General features: G+C 53.2%; 1 protein-coding gene across 2 annotated transcripts in view; it reads right to left on the reverse strand.

Moving 5' to 3' along the window:
• RBPMS (RNA binding protein, mRNA processing factor) overlaps nt 1-19,127 on the reverse strand; it is a 142,692-nt gene extending 123,565 nt beyond the window's left edge. For both annotated transcript variants that reach the window (XM_074950384.1, XM_074950385.1), the window contains exon 1: nt 18,947-19,127. In XM_074950384.1, coding sequence (XP_074806485.1) covers nt 18,947-19,009 — 63 coding nt within the window. In that variant the 5' untranslated portion in view covers nt 19,010-19,127. The remainder of the gene's footprint in view (nt 1-18,946) is intronic.
• Between the last annotated feature and the right edge of the window lie 319 nt (nt 19,128-19,446).

The following is a 19,446-nucleotide window of genomic DNA, read 5'->3' on the forward strand; positions in this document are numbered from 1 at the left end:
TTGTTTTAGTGATTTTGTCTCCTTTGCAATGATGTAAAGCGGCTAAAATGTCTTCTATCACACCAGAGTTTTCTTTTAAAATCACATTTACCAGTGAGCCCCTTGCTGTAAAGCGAGGATTTCCAACCCCAGACATTCAAATATCACGAGCCTGCCCTCAGAAAATTAAGGGATTGGCTAAAATATCGCAAGATGTTTTTAAAAAAAAAAATTCATTTGGATTCTTTTTTCTTTTCTCTCTGGTGCTTGGATGTTTAGGTCAGGCTCGGGTCAGATTTTCAAGCTTTTCTCTGCATCCACAAGGGCTAGAGACTTATATTTTTTAAATGGAAGCCAAGATTTTCACATAATCCCAGGACTCCGGGAGCCAGGACTTCAGGGAAATCACCACATATTATGAGACGTACCAATGGGCAATGCTGAAAACTGTATGAAAAAATACAGCTGGAACCAGACACCCCAAAAAGACATTCTGGTCACTCTTTCTCCTCTCCAGTCCACGCTTCAGCTCAGTGCTCCTGCTAGTTAAAAGCTCAAGGGACGGGTAGCGCTCTAAAGTCAGACTCTACCAGGCCTACTCATGCGAGTAGAACCTCACTCGGTTATTCATGGAGTACCTGTAGCAGAATCAGACCCATATCCGAGGGAGTGGCACAGAAAAATAACCAAAATTTCCCCAGAAAATCCAACTGACGCTTGGTTCTCTCTTGCAGTTGTGGCACTGGAGAAAACAGAATGGGTTTTCACCCAAAAAACGATCAAATATTAAGACTATCATCCTAAGAAAGAATCCCAGAGACCCAAAGAAATCCTGAAATTCAGATCCTCTGCAGCTCACAGATTTTATCATTTTGACCTACAACTCGTTCGAGAGAAAAGTTCTGAGAAGTCCTCTAAAATTAGGCCTCAGAAAGCCATGGCATCTCTTTAATAATGCCTTGTTTTCTTTGAGAGTTCAAATTCAGGTCAGCCAAGTTTGAAACTACAAAATTATACTGCAGTGTTAGTCAAGGAGGGAAGATGGGGGAGTGCCGGTTAGGACTGATCTTTAAAAGGATCTCTTATCTGGTGTCTATACCAAAAAGAACCTCTCTTCTGAGCCCATCAGATCATCAGCATTTGGGGCAGGAGGGGACAGGTATTTCTACGGCCTAATTTAATCAAAGCTCCACATTTCCCTTCTGCAGACGCCCCCACAGCCTGCACATACAGACATGAAAGTTAGATTTTGGGCTTGTCTGGTTTTGCTCAGGCTTCCACGGTGCAGAAGATTAGGAGAGCTTAACAGACCCTGCAGACACGGCCACTCACATCTAATCCTCTCCATCAAGAAGCTACAAGAGGAAGAGCCCCTAGGGTGACCAGATGTCCCGATTTTATAGGGACAGTCCTGATATTTGGAGCTTCTTCTTTTTTTTTTTTTTTAATATGGGCTCCTATTACCACTCACCCCCGTCCCGATTTTTCACACTTGATATCTGGTCACCCCAAGAGCCCCAGAGGAGCAGCCCTGGAAGTGAGACAACAGCTGTCAGTGCACTGTATTTCACACACGCTCAGTTCCCGCTGCATGCGTCTGGGGTGTTCAAACTCTGGGGCAAGCCGGAGAAACTCTTGTGGAATTTGCCCATGCTCCCTAGATCCAGCGGGAGGTAACTGTAAGGTACCTGACCATGTGCAGCGAATCACCTGTTACTGCTACTAAAATGAGCTACCTTTCCACAAAGTCTTAAAGAAATGTCACGATTAGTAACAACATCTCGACGGGGTGCAAACATTTTCTCAGAAACGGCTGCAACTTTATGGGCCTGCTTCTCCACTTCCTTCCCCCGGAGTAGAGGCTTCAGCTGTATGGCGTGGCTGTGAAATGCGACCAGATTGGAGTGACAGTGCCCTATCCCCACTTTGTACTGCGGGGGGTGAGCAACGGCACTTGGGGCCTGGCGTGGCAGATGGGGGTCTGTGCATTTGGTTTGAAGTGTCTTCAGCTGAAATCAGACCTACCTGGCGACGTTAGTGAAATGTGGAAAGTAGACTGGTTTTGATTTCAGTGATAAAAAGACACGTGGTCAAAGCAGTAGATGCCTGGACGTGTATCAGCAGTGTAATGCAGCATAGCAATACATGACATTGGTGGAGAAGTCAGGAGAACACCCTTTCTGATCTAAAAGGGAAACACTCAGATCATCTAGCCCACAAATTGTATGGAAGATTTACATACTGACCACAGGAAATTTGTTCTTTATTCCATTGTTAAATTACACAGCACCCTCCTGCACAGATTAAACCAGCAATTAGTGTAGGTCCTGCATAAAAAATACTCTGTAAACCTGCTATGTTAAGGTACCAATAGGAGTGGGGAGTTGGCACCTATAAAAATGAAGTGGAGACGATACACAAATGTAGTTTCTCCGCAATAATTCTTGACAGGCTGTGCAGATGGTTTTGTTAAACATTGAAAAAGACACAGATTTTACATGGAAATTAGGATGGTTTTGCCTTATCCGCAGAGAGCATCCAGGGGCCTCACAGTCCATAGGAAAGGAGTGAAAAAAGCTCCAGAGATAAATCTTTTTTAAAAGCCTAATAAAATAAATGACTCAAGTCTGACAGCCCCTGTCCTCAGAGCGGTGTTAATTTACCCTGGGAACGTCTCACAGGCCAGAGAAGAGAGTGACCAATCATGGCTCCCTCCCCAGACAGCGGCTGAGCCCCAGAAATAAAGCAGGACCACAGAAACCACAGCTGACAGAGCACAGGCTTGCAATGGCATTAACTGGGGGGAAATTCTGCAATTCATGGTACTTTTCAGGACGGTGAAGAAGGGATTGCTAGGGGGCCTAATGCAAGAAGAGCAGAGGGATGGACCGTCCTGTCGCAGCATTTCAAACCGACAGCAGATGCTGCGCTGTTACTGTGACAGTGGAGGAGCGAAAACTGTAAGAATCAAAAACTGGGCAACACTAGCTCTGCTCCAAGCTGGGTTTTCACAGATTCATCGATTCCAAGAAGGGACCTTTATGCCCATCTAGGCTGACTCCTGCATAACAACCTTCCCCAGTGATTCCTGCACCCAGCTGTGGCAAGATGGCCAATTTTAGTCTGGTGGGTCCTGCACTTTTCTTGGCGGGGAGCTAAGATGCTACCCTTTGCCCCTGCTCTTGGGTGCCGAGGGCCCCGCTACTAGCCCGGGAAGGTGGCAGAGGAGGGAAGCAGGGGAGGGGTCTGGGTTTGCCCTCTCAACCCCTGTGGGTTTCTTACCCTTGTCCCCCTTAGGTGGGGTTACCCTCAGTCCTTAGATGCTGGGGGGAAGGGAGTCTCCCTTATTTCAATTCTCAGGTCTTCCAAATCTCTCAGCACACCTCCACACTCCAGTCCTCCTTCCTCCTCCTCTGTCTACTTGACGCAGGGGGGTTTATTAGGTTCCTCACAGGGCCTTAATTGACTGCAGGTGCTCTAATTAACCTGCAGCCACCTTTCCTCCTCTACAGGGAACCACGCCTTAATTAGCCTTGAGCTTATCTATTTCCCCTCTAGCACTCTCCCACTGCTCCCTGGCCCTCCTGTATCACACAGCCCATAACTTGTGGTGGAGCTAGTCACCTGCATGGACCCCTTGGCAGATAAGCGCTTTAGCAGGGTTGGAGTGATGACCATAAATATCAGCTCCCATTGCAAATGTATAAGCACAGGGCCTTGGTGTCTTAAGCTTATCACAGGGTGGAGGAAAAGTACAGAAACCCAACTGCCTGATGATGCCTCTGAGCTTGTGTGCTTGGTTATGATGATGCCGTGTAGCTGACTAAACATACCATGGCAGCTGCCGGCCTTGCACCGCAGGCATCAGCAGACCGAGCGTGCCGCTGTTATACCTGCCACGTGTAAAATGTACGACTTGGAGCCCCCGGGAAAGCATCCCGCAGCCGTGTGTGTGTTGCGGTTACATGGTCAGTGAACATTTGCATGTAGACTACATGCCGTGGGGTTTGCGTCAAGGTGCAGTTAATACTGGAGGCCTAGTTGCCAACTCGAATAAAAATTCTTCACTCCTTATATGACTGAAAATGAAACAATCTCTGAGTGTGTCTGGCTAGAACTGAAAGACCAGGAACTGTAACTGGCAGAGAGAGGAGGTGGTGAGCAAAGACTTTGGATTATTCACCCCAGCAACGTGTGGCCCACGGTGTTGTTTCCATTTGTGAATCCCAGGCCTCGCTGTGAGGCCCTCACACACACGCACAGCTGCCTCTGCATCCACCTCGAGCTACAGACGAGTAGCAGGAGTTGGTGCAGTGGCTAAGAGGTGACACTTTTCTTTCAGCCCCACTTCTGGGGACACAAAAAGGCAATTTGAGATTCTGAAATATGGAAAATTCTTACACTTCCTAAAAATTGATTTTACTGATTCAATTCAGAATCAGCCAGAGCCTCTTCTCTGGCCTTAGGTCAAATTTTATGGAGCCTGGGGGCAAACTTGGGACAGTGGGTTGAAATGGGGCCTAGAAGAGAACGGCAAACTCAACTCCTGCGCTGCCCTGTCCTCGTCCAACCCACAAGGAGGCTCCAGCCATGCTTTAAAGCAGGTCAGGCTAATGCATTGTAACCCGAGCTTGGCCAGCCGGAATGGTGGAGGGCAAAATGTTTTAAACTGAGTTTGCAAACTATGGTCACTCCAATAGAATATTGCTTTCAAACGCTGCCTATGCCTGGCTGGGTCACTCCCATGCTGTGCTTGCACCGAGGCAGCTGGCGCTAACCCATTAGGCCCCAGTTGTGCCATGCAATTGGCTAGTGCCACCCCCATGCCAGTAGATTGCAGCGCAGGACTGGGGCCCGGACCCAGATCCTCCAGACTTCTCCCTACACCTCACTCCGACCCTGGCTACCCCAGTCTGTTGTGCCGACAGGTCATCACACTGCATCTCTGGCTGAGACAAAGTGATCCTGGACCCGACTGCAGACTACAGTACACCTGGGATGTTCTGGCTGTTAAACAGCAGCAACAAAATATTTGCATTCGTATTCTCTACTTCCTCCTTAGCACAGTCTAGCACCTTATTAGCTCTTCAGAAAGCCTCTTGTATGCATGGTCCCTTCTCCATGAGGCCGAGATCTCTTGCTGCTCATTCAGCAGTTGTTAGTGTAAAATGTTTCCTTCCCATATGCGGGATGGACCTTGTATTCTGCACAGAATTTCATCTACGATGCGTCACCCAGTTCCTGAATTCAGCTAGGTCCTCCTGGCCCTCCCCACCATACCCATCCCACCAGTTCTTCTCCTAGCTCTGACTGGTCTGGGAAAGTCCCACACATCTCCCCCTTCGCACCATTTCTCTGTGTGTTCGTGGCCTTCCAATACCCTCTGAACACTGATGCCTTTCCAGGCCTGGCCCATCTCCCTCTACCCATTCCCTGACCTCAGCTGCCTCTCTGACGTCTCCTCCCAGATGCCTCGCTGCAGGGGGGCTGGAACAATTTGTATAGTGGGGGTGCTGAGAGTCATTGAACCAAACTGTAAACTCTGTGTATAATGAAAACCCCTTCAAGCCAGGGGGTGCCGCAGCACCCCACACACCCCTAGTGCCAGCACCTATGCCTCACTTAACTTCAACAGCCATAACGGAATGGATCACCCCTGCAAGCCGTCTCCACTCTCCTTTCCATTCGATAGTCTCTTCTACCCGTCGTATCCGAGAACCTATGAAAAATGCCACCGTCTCACTCGGATGTGCTCTCTGTGCGCTCGGACACAGGGCTGCTGACCTTGGTCACCAGCGCCACGGTTTTATTGCTGTTTTACTCCTGCAACCCCTGCAGAGTCAACACAGCTCAGAGAGAGGGAGACGGATTCATGTTCTCACACCGCCCCAGGATTGCTGACTATGTCACTGCTGGGCTAGACCCTGCCCTGATTGCATCTATGCGTGTGCAGGGAAATAACCGAGGGCGGGCGCAATGCACCCAAAGGATCATGACTGCTGGGGGTGATGTGAGAGCCAGAAAGAGCCCAGGCTGCTCTCCGAGCACAGATGCTGCCTCGCTGGGAGGTAGAACATGCACCTTTTGCCTTGTAAACTGAGCGTGTTTGATCTAGTGTCACTGAGAGTCTACAGGCTGAAATTCCACAGTGCCACTTTACAGAACGGCAGGTTGGGGGCCACTTGAGAGGGACACCTCAGCGAAACACCTTCTGAAAGTCACCCGTTGCAGGCACCAGACCATTAACCCCTTCAACCAGCTCTCAATGAGGTCAAGGGGCCGGATTTACTCTCCTGTTTATCTGTCACATTATACTCCTCTAGGAGCTTTATACCATCTTCATCACTGTTCTCAGTGATTTCGTGGGCACCCCCTCTCCGGCCCTGACGTGGGCTCTGGAGTAACTGAACGAGAGACAGGCGGGAGTGAAGGATGGAAGCAGAGGCACTGGTAGACTGGATCAGACCCGGGGGCTGGACATTTACTGACACAAGTTCAAACCCATATAACTGACCACACAGGGTTTGGCACAAATACAACTCAAGTTTTTAATGAATTTCAGGTAAACTGGAGCAACTTCAGTACAGGCGAGTCCTCATGAAACAACTCGCCCAAGGTTCCACTTGGGTCAGAGTCACAGTCGTGGGGGATAGCGATTTAACAGTGAAAGCTCAACCAGGGAGTTCAGTCTGTATCGAGGGATGGATCCCAGGACAGATTCCCTGGCTGCAAAGTGGGGGAATTGTCAATGTTCTGTTTGGAAATACCTTGCTGTCTTGAAGTTTGTTTTATTGTAATGAATTATAATGCAATATAATATAAGAAAAACACTCAAAACATTTTGATTTTTTCATGTTTCCATTGACCAAAAACAATCCCCCCCCGAATTTTCATTCCATGGGAAATTTCACAATGTTTTGTTTTCATTCCGATTTGGAACAAATGCCAATTTCCGAATGTTGGAATTTCCCGTGGAACAGAGTTTCTGCGTGTCGCTAACTCCCGTCATTACGCTGCACTGTATGTTTCCAGGTGTTTGACACTACAGGACCTGACATTACTGACATTCGACGTGTTCATGTCTTTGTTTCTATCTCTGTCCCCAGCTTTGCCTCATTTCTCTGTATTGATCTCAGCCCGGTGGGGAAGGCTGGCTGCTCTCAGGTGACCCCAGAGACCAGTTTGCACACATAGACCTCAGACATGAGATTCCTCCCTATTTCTTTCACATGCTGAGGCTGGTTCTCTCCTGCTCTGCACCTTGTTTGGTCACTTACACCCTTATGTGAGTGCAAAGGCCGTGAAAAATGCTACCACATCAGAACGGACGCATTTGCCAGCCCTGTGCACAGACGCCTGTGGGACACAAGAGACACAGACCGTGGGGAAATCAGGCCCCCCTATGCACACCCTCATCAGGGTTCCCACAGCACATGCTATGTAGCTAGATGGTGGTGACAACAGACCATGGCAAATGCAGCCAGAAGGCCCTTGTGATCAGTGGTTTCCATAGCCGTTGACACCTGATTGACCCCATCACTTGGAAAGCCTCTCCTCCCATCTCCCCTGCATTTCCTGACACTGGGAACAATCTGTCACCTGCAAACAGCTCCAGAGACATTGGGATGCAATAAACTTGTTTGCCTAGCCCGACTCAGGTCACATTATGCAACCCTGCCACCTCAAGAGGACTCCAAACATAAGGGATTTACAGATAAAATACAGCCAAGGCTGCCTGGCTGGGTACAACACCCTCCCAAGCAAACTTTAACTTCAAAAGGTGAAAGGTGAGTGGCAAGACAGTGAGTATGAGTCACTTGCAAGGCACTTAATTAGCTACTCCTAACTAATACTTAAACCAAACCTTCCAATCACCACACTTCAGCAGAGCTAACTTTAATTTTCTACTAGTGGTTTAACAGCTTGACTGCCCACTGCCCAAGAATAATCACTTACAAGTCAGAAGACTGGAATCCTGGTTACAGAATAAAATGATGGCAATGGAATATTTTACCAGAATTGCCCTATAGTCATATGGCCTGACATTCGTATTTGTCAACACCAAACCGATTTTGCAACGGGATTACTTTGCTTCCAGTTACTCTACAGCTCCTGCTGACGGTGAACTAAGCCGAAGCTTCCTTGGAGAAATGATTTGGGAATATAGTCAAAGGGTGACAACAGAGGTCGCGTCATTAAAAGTTTCTGCAATTCTAAGGGCTGCATAATCACACATACAATGCATGTATGGGGAGGGACAGCTCAGTGGTTTGAGCATTGGCCTGCTAAACCCAGGGTTGTGAGTTCAATCCTTGAGGGGGCCATTTAGGGATCTGGGGCAAAAATTGGGGATTGGTCCTGCTTTGAGCAGGGGGTTGGACTAGATGGCCTCCTGAGATCCCTTCCAAGCCTGATATTCTATGATTCTGTGTCTCCTCCCACCTGCATCATCTAGCTCCCTTTGGAAAGGCCATTTCTGAGTGACTGATGATCCGAAGCTGCCCCGTCTCAGGTTAATTTATTAGCCCTGACTGGCCACCCTTCCTCACAATGAGTGAGTAGTCCCTTGGAAATCGATGCGGCATAAGGTAGGGAAAATCTGGCCTGTATATCCGATAGGGAGGCAGGCACATTGCACTCAGTGGATTTCTATAGCTCACAAGAGGCTGGGATAAATATAAGAAAAGGAAAATGTAAGTGAAAATCAAGAAGCAGTTCCTGATAGTGAGATCTGGGACCTACGTCCTGCCCCCACAGTTCACCTGCCTGTGGGATTCTCTGTCTTTGCTAGTAGCTCGCAACGCAACTGAAACTGACAGCCGGTCTCAACGAGCACTGGATAAGTCTGAAGTGTCTCTAAGCACCAGGCTGTTTAGTGCTGGTTGCCATTACCAGCCACGGTGCTAGCAGAAGAATGGTATTCCTCAAGGAAAGGATTTTAAAGGGGTGAATGTGTGCGGCGGCGGCGAAGGGAAGGAAAGCGGGAGAGGAGCTGTGACAGAAGAGACAGAAAACCATCATTTAAGACCTCAAAAGCTGCTGGATCCAAAATGTGCTGGCAGGCTTCTCTCCTGTTGGCACAGAGCTGTGTTCCTGAAATTGACTTGTGAAACACGCCTGTCCTTTAGGAAAGTGGAATTTCACCACAACAGCAAAACACTGCACAACACGCGTCTAACATCCCCAGCGCGGGACGAAGGTACGCCCAGCGCTCTCCGCCGGCCGGGGACATTCCTTCCCCGGGGATTAGTCCTTACATAAATACTCTCTCCATTAACGGCCTTGCTCTCCTTTTGGTTTAGATTACCAGGGTCTGTTTAAGCATGTTGCAAACCCACAGATTCACTGACATAAACAAGACCGTCTTCGCTGGGGCCCAACGGGGATTTGCAGCTTAGCTTTGCGCATGCCTTGTTGCTGGCCTCAAGACTCATCCCCGCCACGCAGGGCCTGATGCTCACCTGTGCTTAGAACCAAGTTCAAAGCCCCATGGCCCTGGGGGGCAGCAAAAAGGGGGGAGGAACGTTTCTGCCCCGGCATGAGGCCGTGCAGGAGAGCTGGAGCAGTGCTTCTGTAGGCAGCAGGGTTTGGGGCTTTGCCACATTGCTCCCCCTATTCCCACCAAGCACAGCGGCGTGACCCGCCGCAGGATGCAGCCCTGCTCCCAAGGGCACCTGCCTGCCGGCTCCCTGGCGGTCATTCAGCCATTTGAGGGAGACATTTGCTGACTGCCGTGATGGGAGGGGCTGACTCTTCTAGCGGCACTGCCAGGGGGAAGGGACATGGCCACAATGAACAGCAGCCATCCGAGTCCCGCAAAAGGCAAGCAGAGGGCAAGAGACATTTTGTCCTGGGCTGGGCTGAGTGCTCTGCTGATGCCATCCGCTCAGGGCACACCATGATACAGGCCCAGCTGGGGAGAGCGTGACGGGGGGGCCCCCCCTCCTCCCAGAGAGGCAGGCCCTGCAGCACAGGCCCTGCCAGGAGGGACAGTAGGAGCTTCCCCTCCCCTTCAGAGAGGCAGGGGTGACAGCTGGTGTGCCCCCAGCACTTACCCCACCAGGGTGTCTCTGCTTGGGAGGGGCATTTGGGCCCACTGCGCTGTTGCTCCTCCTACAGCACCGAGCCCCCTGCTTGGCTGGCAGGTCCCCCAGAGCAGAGGGGCTTGGAATTAGCACCCCAGCAAGACGCATGGAGCAGCTCCCCACCCCTCCCCAGAGTGATGGGCTCAGGCTCTCTACAGAGTCAGGCACATTTTAAAGCTTTTCTTCACAGCTGAGAGCTAGCCACACTTTTCTTTTATAATGCAAGCTGAGATTCTCATGCAATCCTGTGACTCCAGGGGGTTGAGCCCTCGGCTTGGGTCTATACTGTCTGGGCCTTCATCCAGCCCTGCCTACAAGAGCTCAGCATGAAGCCTATCAGCACTGCAGAATAACGCAAACAGAAGACCTGTCATGAAATCCCAGAGACCCTGGCAGACAGCAGCAGGAGAGAGGCAGAGGGGAGAGAAGTGGCGGGTAAAGTGAGGAACAAGGACGAAGGCTGGGGAGCTAGGCCAGAGCGGGAATGCGGAAATGGGCACAAGAAAGCAAGAGGCCAAGCGCTCAGGCAGGAGATGACTATGGAGGTGAAGTGGGAGCTCAGGGCAAGGACAAAGGCAGACAACGGAGGCAGCTTTACCACCGGGTTATTTCATGTCTCTGAGTATTCTCTAGGGCACTTACGCAGTAAAGGATGCTGGGTATCTGGGAAACAGCCTAAAAGCCAGACAGTTTCTAAGAGGGGAAGGATGGCTCAGGGATGGGGCGCTAGCCGGGGACTCATAGACCTGCGTTCAGTTCCAGCTCTGCCACAGACTCCCTGCATGCCCTTAGCCAAATCACTCAGCCTCAGTTCCCAGGTGTACAATGGCAGCAACAGCCCTGTCCTACCTTCCAGGGTGCGAGGGTAAATACATGAGAGCTGGGGAGGGGCTCAGCTGGCACGGGGATGGGCTCCGTGGACATACATTATTAAAATCCTGGAATATTTTCAGCTGCCTCCCGACTTAGGATTCTTGAGCAGCGATCGCTGGCCTCCCACAGGACACCTCCACGTGCACTCAAGGGCCAACACACGCTCTCTACTCCTGGGGTGAGTGTGGGGGTCCCCTACTCCTGTCTGGAACCCTGCAGGCCTGTGGCTATAGGGGGAGCAGCCAGGCCTGACAAACCCTTTGGCCAGACTTGGGGAAAGTGAGCTACGGCCACCTAGAGCTCAGCCAACTTAGAGTTGGCAGGTGTCTGGTTTTCGACCAGACGGCCCAGTCGAAAAGGGACCCTGGCGGCCCCGGTCGGTGGTGCTGCGGGACTAAGGCAGGCTAGTTCCTACCTGTCCTGTCAATGTGCTGTACCCCGGAAGCAGCCAGCAAGTCCAGCCAGTTAGTGGGGCAGCAGGGGCTGGAGAGCAAGAACCTCTGTCCGTGTGGTCCCTGGGTCCCGTGGAGCTCTCGGACGCCTGCTCTGCACGCTGCACCCTGAACGTAGAATGCAGAGATTCCAGCGGGAGTCAGCCCAGCTCCTGCCCACGAAGGATCAGGGATTTGGGTCTGAGCATCTGGCTGGGGGGAGGCAGTTGCTGGGGTTTCCACTCCACTCCACTACCAAATAAGGCATCTGCCAAGTTACATGCCATTCTCAGGCTACAGTTCGACAGTCTCATTTACAAAAGCCAAAAGATCTTCTGAGTGCCACATTCCCTACAAACTGCCTGGCGGTCTCAGCCTCGGACACACGGACCTCCCGAAGAGCCAGTGTCACTAAGTGCTATTGAGGCACAGGAAACAGAGCTAGCACCTCCCATCAGCGAACGCAGCCCCTTGCTATTAGCACAGACTTGTCAGGCAAGGCCTCTCGCAGCGCTCCCCACGCATCTACCATGTTACAGCACATGCCGGGAGAGGCTTGCTGAGCCCCTAATGACCCCGCCGTCCCAGGAAGGCTCCTGGAGGATTGCACAGGATTGCATGTGCCAGTCCTGCAGCTGATCACTTGGGCCGACCCTGGCCCTCACTCACGCCAGAGGCCAGGCAGCTGAGCACTGGAGGGAGGGCTGAGGCCTGTGCGGATCCGATTGCAGGGACAGGGCTGACGGTGTGCCAGGTCCCATGGCACTGGCGCTGGAGATGGGGATGGGGATTTAGGTGTTGTCTGGGACACGCTGCCTGGATGGAACCCCACAGAGGGTAACAGTGACGAACACAGCCCTTCTGCTAACAGCTGGGGGCAATTTGCCGTACCCAGTAATCCAGTCCTCCTAGCCCGGGAACAAGCGCGAGGTGCAGTATGAACAGGCTAGCTCCGTGGGGACACAAAGCCAAAGAAAAGGGTCCGGGTTCCTGTCTGTGTGGTGCTCAGACCCCTGCCCTTGGGGGTATAGCGAGGTGAAGGGGTTTGCTTCTACAAACCCAAAAGCACTCCTTCGTCTAGCTGTGGTGGCACCCACTCATTATCTGCCCGGTTTGCATGGTATGAAAACAGCTGAGGGAAGGGTTTGGCCAAACCAGCCCCATGCTGGGCAGGACAAGGCCTATGCTGGAAGCCAGCACACAGATGCAGATGGCTCCCAAAAGGGGAGATGTGTATGTTGCAGGGTGATACCAGCATAGCTGAAATACGGTGCAAAGGCCACTCCCTGGCCCTCAAAGGTATAAAGACAACCAATTTCCAAGCCTGGAGCCTAGAGTACGCTAGAGAAACCCAGCCTGCTCACCACCATCCTCCACACTCCCAGCAGAACAACCGCCCTTCTGCTGATTGTCCCAAAATGGGCCCTGGCGTGTCAGAGGGACCCATCTCTGTCTCCCCACATTGACCCTACAAAGGCCACACATGTATATCAGCAGGCAGATTCTGCCACAAATTGGGTGTTTAAAAACAAACAGTGGCAAGGCAAGGGTGAGCTGAAAGATGCCCTCCTCCATGCAGCCAGCCCCGGCTGGCTCTCCCATGCAGACACGAAGCTGTTCGACACAGTGTTCATCCCAGGATAGCTGTGCTGGGGAGGAGATGAGTTTGTACAGGTCATTGTACTGGTACTTCCCTAGTGTGGGTGCAGTTATATGGATATAAAGGTGTCTATACCACTATAGCCCGTTCCTCTTCCCAAACGGGGCTAGCTGTACTGGTGTAAGTACCTTTATTCCGGTATAACCACATCCACACTAGGAGGGTGGAATGACATTAGCTATCCTGGGCTTGTTAAAACACTGTGTAGACAAGTCAAGAGACAGGCAAAGGCCATGGGTAGAAGCATGTTTCCAACTTGTGATTGCTTGACTGATGGCTAAACTGATGCGGCTGACCCCGCATGCCCCTTCCAGCCAGCCCCAGCACTTACCAGCCAGTGCCTCTCACAGCCACATCTCCCATGGCAGAGCCTGGCTTTTAGGAGTGTGCTGGGTAATCAAGTCACATGGCTTATCATCCCCATGGCAGCCCATTGGGAGTGCCGGGAAGAGATGCCATGGGAGGGAGGCTGTGTCCCTGCAGAAGATCATGCTAACATTAGAGGGGATGTCACAGACTGGGGGGGAGAGGGGAAGGAAGAGTCACAGAATAGAGGGAGTGTCACAAAGCAGGGTGATGAGGGGAGGGAGACAACATGGGTGACCCATGCTGTAAAACAAAGCTTTGATTTTATGGAAATTTGCCACGTCTCCCCCTTCATTATGCCAAGATCTGATGTGCCAGCCCCACAGATGGAGTGAGTGACCATCTCACCAACGCTGCTCCAGTCACACCTATCCCGCAGATGGAGAAAGATCTGGGGGGATGTTCACTGAAATCTTCTCTGTGAGGGACACTGCTGCTAGCTTTCACCATTTTATTGTGTCTCATGATATTTAGTGTTTTCTTTAAAGCCCCATCTCCTGGAGTCAGGTGATTCCCTTTCATTGTAAAAGGACATTTCTAGCCCTCCTGGTTAGAGAGAGCAGCTTGAAAACGTGATGTGGCTGCAACCTGAAGGCTCACAGACCAGAGAGCAAAGGAAAAGACCCCGACATTTATTATGTCTGACAATCCAGTGAGTCCGGGGGGGTTGAACCCTGAGGTTGGAGGCTTGGAGTTGGTGATACTGGAACTATGACTGAATTTCGCTGACTGAAGTGCTTCGTGGCCAAAGGAAGGAAGCCTACGGTACTAACCACGGCAAGGGCCAGCTAGCTGTTCTCACTGTCAGCAGCAAAACCTCGAGCCTCCATATCAGAAAAGAATCCAGCGCTATTAACGCCCCCTGCCCCAAGCCACGTTAAGATCAGAGTTATAGAGATTTATCTGGAGCATTCCACTCTTGGTATTGTGCACCAAACGCTCCCGGTCATGGGCTCTTTATACAACATGGTCTGCACTCTCCATAGCACACCGGCACCATTCCAAACACAACGACTTCCCCCTCAGTCTTCTGCTGGACATGACTCCATTTCATTTTCTATCCAGCCAAGTCTTGGGCCTGCTCTGCCTCCTACTCAGTGTTTTGTTTGTTGACTTTACTGGAAGCAGGGTTAAGTTCTCAGTGAGTAAAAAACAATCTATATCCCACTTAGATACAATGAAAGCCAGGTATAGTGACAACCTGCCGAGTGACCGTCTATGCCGAGAAGATACGCAATGGAGTGATGCAATCAAGAGAAAAGTACTTTGTCTCCGCCTTACCAAGTTCCACTTGCCTGCTGAGCTGGGAAGAGCACTGGTTTTATGGACAAAAATAAATAATTATTTGTTATCGTTATTATCCATGCAAAGGGCGGGCCAGTAGTTTTAGTACCTGGTACGTTTTCAAGCCAGTTTTACAATCCATGTCAGAAATAATGCATTTGCCCATTTAACGGATGTTTGTATTCTGTGGTGAGGTCCAACTGAAAACAGAAAAGGTTTAGGTCTGAAATTACCCTCCCAAGGTTTGGCAAGTTTGATGCATATACTGAATTTGAATATAAATTATGATAGTCAGGTACCCATTGAAAAACAAATCATTTAAGAATGCTGCCATTATTGTGTGAGATCGACTTGATCCCTTGATGCCAATCTGGGGAAGTATCTGATATATATTTGATAATGGGCTCTTCTGTCTAGCAAAGAAAGGTACAACATGAGCCAATGGCTGGAAGTTGAACCTAGACAAATTCAGACTGAAAACTAAGCATGCATTTTTAAGGGTAAGGGTTTTAGCCTTTGGAACAATTTACCATGGTGGATTCTCAATCATGGACAATTTTCAAACCAAGATGGGATGTTTTTCTAAAAGATCTGCTCTAGGAATTATTTGGGGGCAGTTCTCTGGCCTTTGCTATGCAGAAGGTCAGACTAGATGATCACAGTGGTCCCTTCTGGCCTTGGAATCTATGAATCTGTCCAATAAGATACTCCTCTGCTAACAGGCTTGGAGGAGCTCATGTTTGGCTGTTATCACACTCAGAATACCTAGATCAGCGGTTCTCAAACTGTGGGTCGCGACCCCATTTTAATGGGGTCGCCAGGGCTGGCATTAGACTTGCTGGGGCCCGGGGCCAAAGCCCAAGCCCAAAGCCCAAGCCCTCAGGCTTCAGCCCTGGGTGGCAGGACTCAAGTTACAGGCCTCCACACCTGGGACTGAGCCCTTGGGCTTGATTTTTGTCCCCCCCCACCCCCTCCCCCTGGCTTCTAGGGCAGCCAGAATCGAGCAGGCTCAGGCTTCGGACCTGTGTAGTAACATTTGTTGTCAGAAGAGGGGCACGGTGCAATGAAGTTTGAGAACCCCTGACCTAGATTATCCTAACTTCCACTCACAGGTAGAACCCACAAGCTTATTAGGCATCTAGAAAATATTCTTTCCAGTGACATGCAAACGGTCTGAATTTCACCTTCCACCAGTCTAGGAGCAGTTTGTGAATCTCCACATTATACGATTAAGTTTAAGTATTTAGCAAAAATTATATCCGAACCAGACACACACAAATAGCATGTGGGGGCAACGGAGGGGGGAAGGAGGGGGGTTGCACACGCATGCTTACAGACATCTATGCCATTAACTCAGTGAGCCAGTCCCAAAATAAACCTAGGTATTTTCCTTTAAGTGGGTGAGCCCAACCCAGGGACGGGAGGCCCCCTCCCAAGCATGATGACAAAGTACCTACTTCAATACCTTGCAGAAAGCCGCAGCCCTCCAGACTGGCAAACCTTCTCTATAATCCCCCTCCTGCAGAGCTGGGGGAAGTACCACTCAGTGCAGGCAGCCCAGAGCTGAGATTTAAACCACTCCAAATATTTATACTCCTATTAGGTGACCAGATAGCAAGTGTGAAAAATCAGGACAGAGGCGGGGTAATAGGCACCTGTACAAGACAAAGCCCCCAAGATCAGGCCTGTCCCAATAAAATCAGGACATATGGTCATCCTAACTCCTATGTGCTATAAAATATCACTCGCCATGTGGGTGGAGGTGCGGAATACATTGATGGGCACTTGTTCAGGAAAACCTAGCAGTTTGCGGGAAAGGAGAGTTACTTCATTATCTGAGGTTTCAGAGTAGCAGCCGTGTTAGTCTGTGTTCGCAAAAAGAAAAGGAGTACTTGTGGCACTTTAGAGACTAACCAATTTATTTGAGCATGAGCTTTCGTGATGCATCCGATGAAGTGAGCTGTAGCTCACGAAAGCTTATGCTCAAATAAACTGGTTAGTCTCTAAGGTGCCACAAGTACTCCTTTTCTTTTTTCATTATCTGACACTCCTATAAACACACCATTCCACTCCTTTCACTGTGTCTGTATACGAACTGTACGTAGGCAGAATATGTACCAAATGGTGGCGAGAAAAGAGCCCGGAGAGATTTGACTGGCCAACAGGAATCCCATCTGACACAGATCTCTCTCGGTCACTGCATGACACCATCCCCAAGGTAAGAAGTCACAGAAGTTTGTTCTGTTGACTGGGAGTTACCGATGGCCCGCTCACAACTCCCTCTGTGGGTCTGCAGTAGGCAAGCCGCAAAGATGAACATTTCTTTCTTAACTGGACAGAAAGGTAGGTAGATGCCACAAGAGCCTGCCCTGGAGAAGCGTCTTTCACACCAGCAGAACAGTAGCATCCCCAGGGGGACATTTATCTTTTTTGCAGTCCGTTTGCCAAGAAGGACAGTTTTTAAAGAGCAGGAGGGAAGCATTGCAACGGAGCAGTACCAGCAGATGGGATGGTTTGCTGGGCTTAAAAATGAGGTAGGGCCCATGAGTCTGACCTGGCTGGCCCTTTGAATACAGACTAAACCAAGTGAAGCAGAGTGTTACTAAAAGGCAGGAAAAGTGTCCAAGCACTAGGTGCCAGGTGTTCTTTGTGAGACGCCTCCCCTCTCCGGCGTGCAAGCCAACCACCCTGGCCTGGTGCCTCAGCACTCCAGACTTGCCTGCAGACCTGTGCGAACGCACTGCCCTGGCAACGCTCAACAGCCCAGGGACTGCCCTGGCTCACCCCTGCCACATGGCACTTTACGGCATGTGCATATTAACTCTCCTCCCGCCCCCGCTGCTATCCGTGTGCTGCCCTGGGATCGCCCAGCCCTGCGGGGACAGGGGAGCGCCAGCCGGGCACGCAGCCCCCGGCAGGGCCCGGGGGCAGAGCAGGGGGGCTCAGCCGGGCACGAAGCCCCCGGCAGGGCCCGGGGGCAGAGCAGAGGGGCTCAGCCGGGCACGCAGCCCCCGGCAGGGCCCGGGGGCAGAGCAGGGGGGCTCAGCCGGGCACGCAGCCCCCAGCCGTGCCCAGGGCCCAGTGACGCGGCAGGAGGGCGAACCCCTGGCGGTGCCTTCCGCAGGTGCCGGGCCGGCCTGGAGACAGGGGGCTCTGGCTGGAGCCCAGCGCAGCGCTCCGCGGGGCGACGAGGACAGGGGGCTCCATGGCCCGGCGAGTCCCGGCAGCTGCCCCGGGCCGGGCGGCGGGGGGTGCGGTGAAAGCACGGCGCGGCCTCCGGGGGAGACTCTGGGGCCCGGGCTCTGTCCCCGCAGGAGCGAGGGGCGGTGCCCGGCCGGCGCGGAGCGAACACCTGAGCGACCCCCGCCGGCCCGCTGCAGTGCCCGGGCTGGGCGGCCATGGGGCCCGGGACAGACCGGTCAGGGGGAGAGCGAGATCGGGCACTGGGGTCCTCGGACGCGGCCGCTCCCTTCTGGAACCCCTTTCCCCCTTCCCCGCTCCCCTCCGGGCCGCCCCGCTAACCCGGGCCCCGCGCCCCTGCCCCGCTCCCCTCCGGGCCGCCCCGCTAACCCGGGCCCCGCGCCCCTGCCCCGCTCCCCTCCGGGCCGCCTCGCTAACCCCGGCCCCGCGCCCCTGCCCCTGCCCCGTTCCCCCCTGCCCCTTTCCTCTCTGGGCCGCCCCTCTCCCGTGCCCGGCTCCTCCTGGCCCCTCTACCCCGCTCCCCTCCGGGCTCCGCTCCCCTCCGGGCCGCCCCGCTCCCGTGCCCGGCTCCTCCCGACCCCTCTACCCCGCTCCCCCCCCGGCCGCCTCGCTAACCCCGGCCCCGCGCCCCTCCGGGCTCCGCTCCCCTCCGGGCCTCCCCGCGCCCCTCTACCCCGCTCCCCTCCGGGCCGCCCCGTTTCCCCTTCCCCCTCCAGGCTCCGCTGACCTTCCCCGCTCCTCCCGGCCCCGCTCCCCTCCGCTCAGTCCGGCCCGCCCCGCTGCCCTCCAGGCCGCCCCGGTCCCTTCCGGGCTCCGCTCCCCTGCTCCGCGCCCCTCTACCCCGCTCCTCTTCGGGTTCCCCTACCCCCTCTGCCCCGCTCCCCCGACCCCTCCTTACCCTCCTGCCCGCTCCCCTTCGGCTCCTCCTACCCCGCTTCCCCTCCGCCCCCCAACCGCCCTGTCCTGCTCCCCCCGGGTCCCACTTCCCCCTTTGCCCCGCTTCCCCTCCGGGTCCCCGGCACCGCGCTGTCCCGCTCCCCGCCCCGCGCTCGGACCCCGGCAGGTACCTCCTCCTCGGGCAGGCTGGGCTCGGCCGGGCTGCTCTCCTTGTCGGCGGGGAGGCTGTTCATGGTGCCGTCCCGGGGCGCACGGAGCCGGCTGCGGAGAGGCTGGTCCCTGCCGCTGGCAGCAGCATCAGGGGCTGGCGGCGCTGCACTGAGCCCCCGGCAGCCCGGCCCGGCAGGGAACTGCGGCGCGGGGGGGGAGGGACGGGGGGCGGGGGAGCCTGAACTGCCGCCACTGGCCCAGGGGTGCCCGGTCCGTGCGCCCTACGCGCTCTGGGCAGCGAGGGCAGCTCCCTCCCGGGCACCCCGGGGGTGGGGCGGGCAGGGCAGGGCAGGGGAAGTTGGGCGGCAGGAGGGTCAGAGAGGGAGGGGGAGCTGGGCTGTGTGTGGGGCACAGAGGGGAAAACCCCTAAACTCCCTGTCCCCAACACAGGGTCCCAGCACTAGCTCCCTCCCACGAGCACCCTGTGATGTTCCGGAGCCATCAGTGACCATGGCTCAGC

This window comes from Natator depressus, chromosome 4 (genome assembly GCF_965152275.1).
Source record: "Natator depressus isolate rNatDep1 chromosome 4, rNatDep2.hap1, whole genome shotgun sequence".
NCBI classification, from domain to species: Eukaryota; Metazoa; Chordata; order Testudines; family Cheloniidae; genus Natator; species Natator depressus.